Source organism: Fukomys damarensis, unplaced genomic scaffold, assembly GCF_012274545.1.
Source record: "Fukomys damarensis isolate Sample0158 unplaced genomic scaffold, DMR_v1.0_HiC HiC_scaffold_73677, whole genome shotgun sequence".
Classification (NCBI taxonomy): domain Eukaryota; kingdom Metazoa; phylum Chordata; class Mammalia; order Rodentia; family Bathyergidae; genus Fukomys; species Fukomys damarensis.
Window position 1 is genome coordinate 93,768 of NW_022974589.1, and position 2,178 is coordinate 95,945.

Below are 2,178 nucleotides of genomic sequence, written 5' to 3' on the forward strand. Positions count from 1 at the left end.
AAGGAGCGGCGGGAGCTGAAGCAGGCGCAGCTGCGGGAGGCCGACATGGACTCCATCCCCACGGGCCTCCACAAGCACTGGGTCGACCCCTGCCTGATGCTCAGGGTAGGCAGATCACGGCCAAGCTGTGGGTGATCAGTATGATGCCCAGCCACGTCCCCAAGTGGAAGAGGCACGCGTTCGGGGGCCACCAGGTGTCGTTCGGCAAGAAGACACAGCTGTCCATCCTGGAGCAGCGGGAGGGCCTGCCCATATACAGGCTGAAGGGGCAGCTGCTGCAGGCCTTCCATGACACCAAGGTCCTCATCATCATCAGGGAGACCGGGTCCGGGAAGACAGGCAGATCACCCTGTATCTGGCCGAGGCCACCTACGCGAGCCCAGGCAAGATCAGCTGAAGCCAGCCCAGGCACGGGGCCATCATGTCTGTGGCCAAGAGGGTGGCGGAGGAGTTCAGCTGCTGCTTGGGTCAAGAGGTGGGCTACATCATCCACTTCGAAGACTGTAGTGGCCCGCAGACCTGCATCCAGTACATGATGGACGGCATGCTGCTGTGCGAGTGCCTGGCGGACCCCGACCTGATGCAGTACGCCGTCATCATGTTGGACGAGGCCCACAAGAGGACCATCCACACTGACGTGCTGTGCGGCCTGCTGAAGGAGACCGTGCAGAAGCAGCGGGACATGAAGCTGATCGTAACCTCGGCCACACTGGACGTGGTAAAGTTCTCCCAGTACTTCTCAGAGGCCCCCATCTTCCCCGTGCCAGGCTGCACGTGCCCTGTGGAGATCCTGTATGCCAAGGAGCCCGAGACCGACTACCTGGGCGCCAGCCTGATCACCGCCATGCAGATCCACCTCACTGAGGCACCGGGTGACATCCTGGTCTTCCTGACCAGGCAGGAGGAGATCGACATGGCCTGAAAGATCCTGTATGAGAGGATGAAGTCCCTGGGCACCGACGTCCCTGAGCAGATCATCCTGCCTGTGTACTCTGCCCTGCCCAGCGCCATGCAGACCCAGATCTTGGACCCAGCCCCGTGGGTCAGCAGGAATGTTGTGATGGCCACCAACATCACGGAGACCTCATTGACCATCGCCGGCATCTACAACATGGTGGACCCCGGGTTTCTGAAGCAAATGGTCTACGACTACAAGATGGGTATGGACCAGCTGGTGGTGACGCCCATCTCGCAGGCCCAGGAGAAGCAGCGCGCAGGCAGGGCCGGCTGCAAGGGCCCCGGCAGGTACTACCAGCTGTACACGGAGCACGCCTGCCATGACGAGATGCTCGCCTCCAATGTGCCCGAGATCCAGAGGACTGACCTGGCCAGCACCGTGCTGTCCCTCACGGCCATGAGCGTCAACGACCTGCTGTCCTTCGACTTCATGGATGCCCCACCAGTGGAGACCCTGCTCACGGCCATGGACCAGCTCTACGCGCTGAGGGCCCTGGACGACAAGGGCCTGCTCACCCGCCTCGGCCGCAGGATGGCGCAGTTCCCGCTGGAACCCATGCTGTGCAAGATGCTCATCATGTCGGTGCGCCTGGGCTGCAGCGAGGAGATGCTGACCATCGTGTCCATGCTGTCCGTGCAGAGCGTCTTCTACAGGCCCAAGGACAAACAAGCCCTCGCCGACCAGAAGAAGGCCAAGTTCCACCAGGCCCAGGGCGACCACCTCACGCTGCTGGCGGTGTACAACTCCTGGGAGAACAACGGGTTCTCCCAGGCCTGGTGCTACGACCACTTCCTCCAGGCCCGCTCCCTGCGCCGCGCGCGGGACGTCCGCAAGCAGATGCTGGGCATCATGGACAGGCACAAGCTGGACGTGGTGTCCTGCGGCGAGGCCACGGTGCGCGTGCAGAAGGCCATCTGCAGTGGCTTCTTCCGCAACGCGGCCAGGAAGGACCCGCAGGAGGGCTACCGCACGCTCCTCGGCCAGCGGGGCGTCTACCTCCACCCCTCAGGCGCCCTCTTCCACCGGCAGCCCGAGTGGGTGGTGTACCACGAGCTGGTGCTGACCACCAAGGAGTACATGCGCGAGGTCACCACCGTCGACCCGCGCTGGCTGGCGGAGTTGGCGCCCGCCTTCTTCAAGGTCTCGGACCCCGCCAAGCTCAGCCAGCAGAAGCAGCGGCAGCGCCTGGAGCCCCTGTACAACCGCTACGAGGAGCCTGA

At 63.5% G+C, this 2,178-nt stretch overlaps 1 protein-coding gene across 1 annotated transcript in view; it reads left to right on the forward strand.

The window, feature by feature from the left end:
* Window positions 1-2,178, forward strand: part of LOC104874101 (ATP-dependent RNA helicase DHX8-like) — a 5,527-nt gene that overhangs the window by 1,618 nt on the left and 1,731 nt on the right. The window contains 2 exon segments of the mRNA XM_033760691.1: window positions 110-336; window positions 339-2,172. Of these exon segments, the coding sequence (XP_033616582.1) occupies window positions 110-336; window positions 339-2,172 (2,061 nt within the window).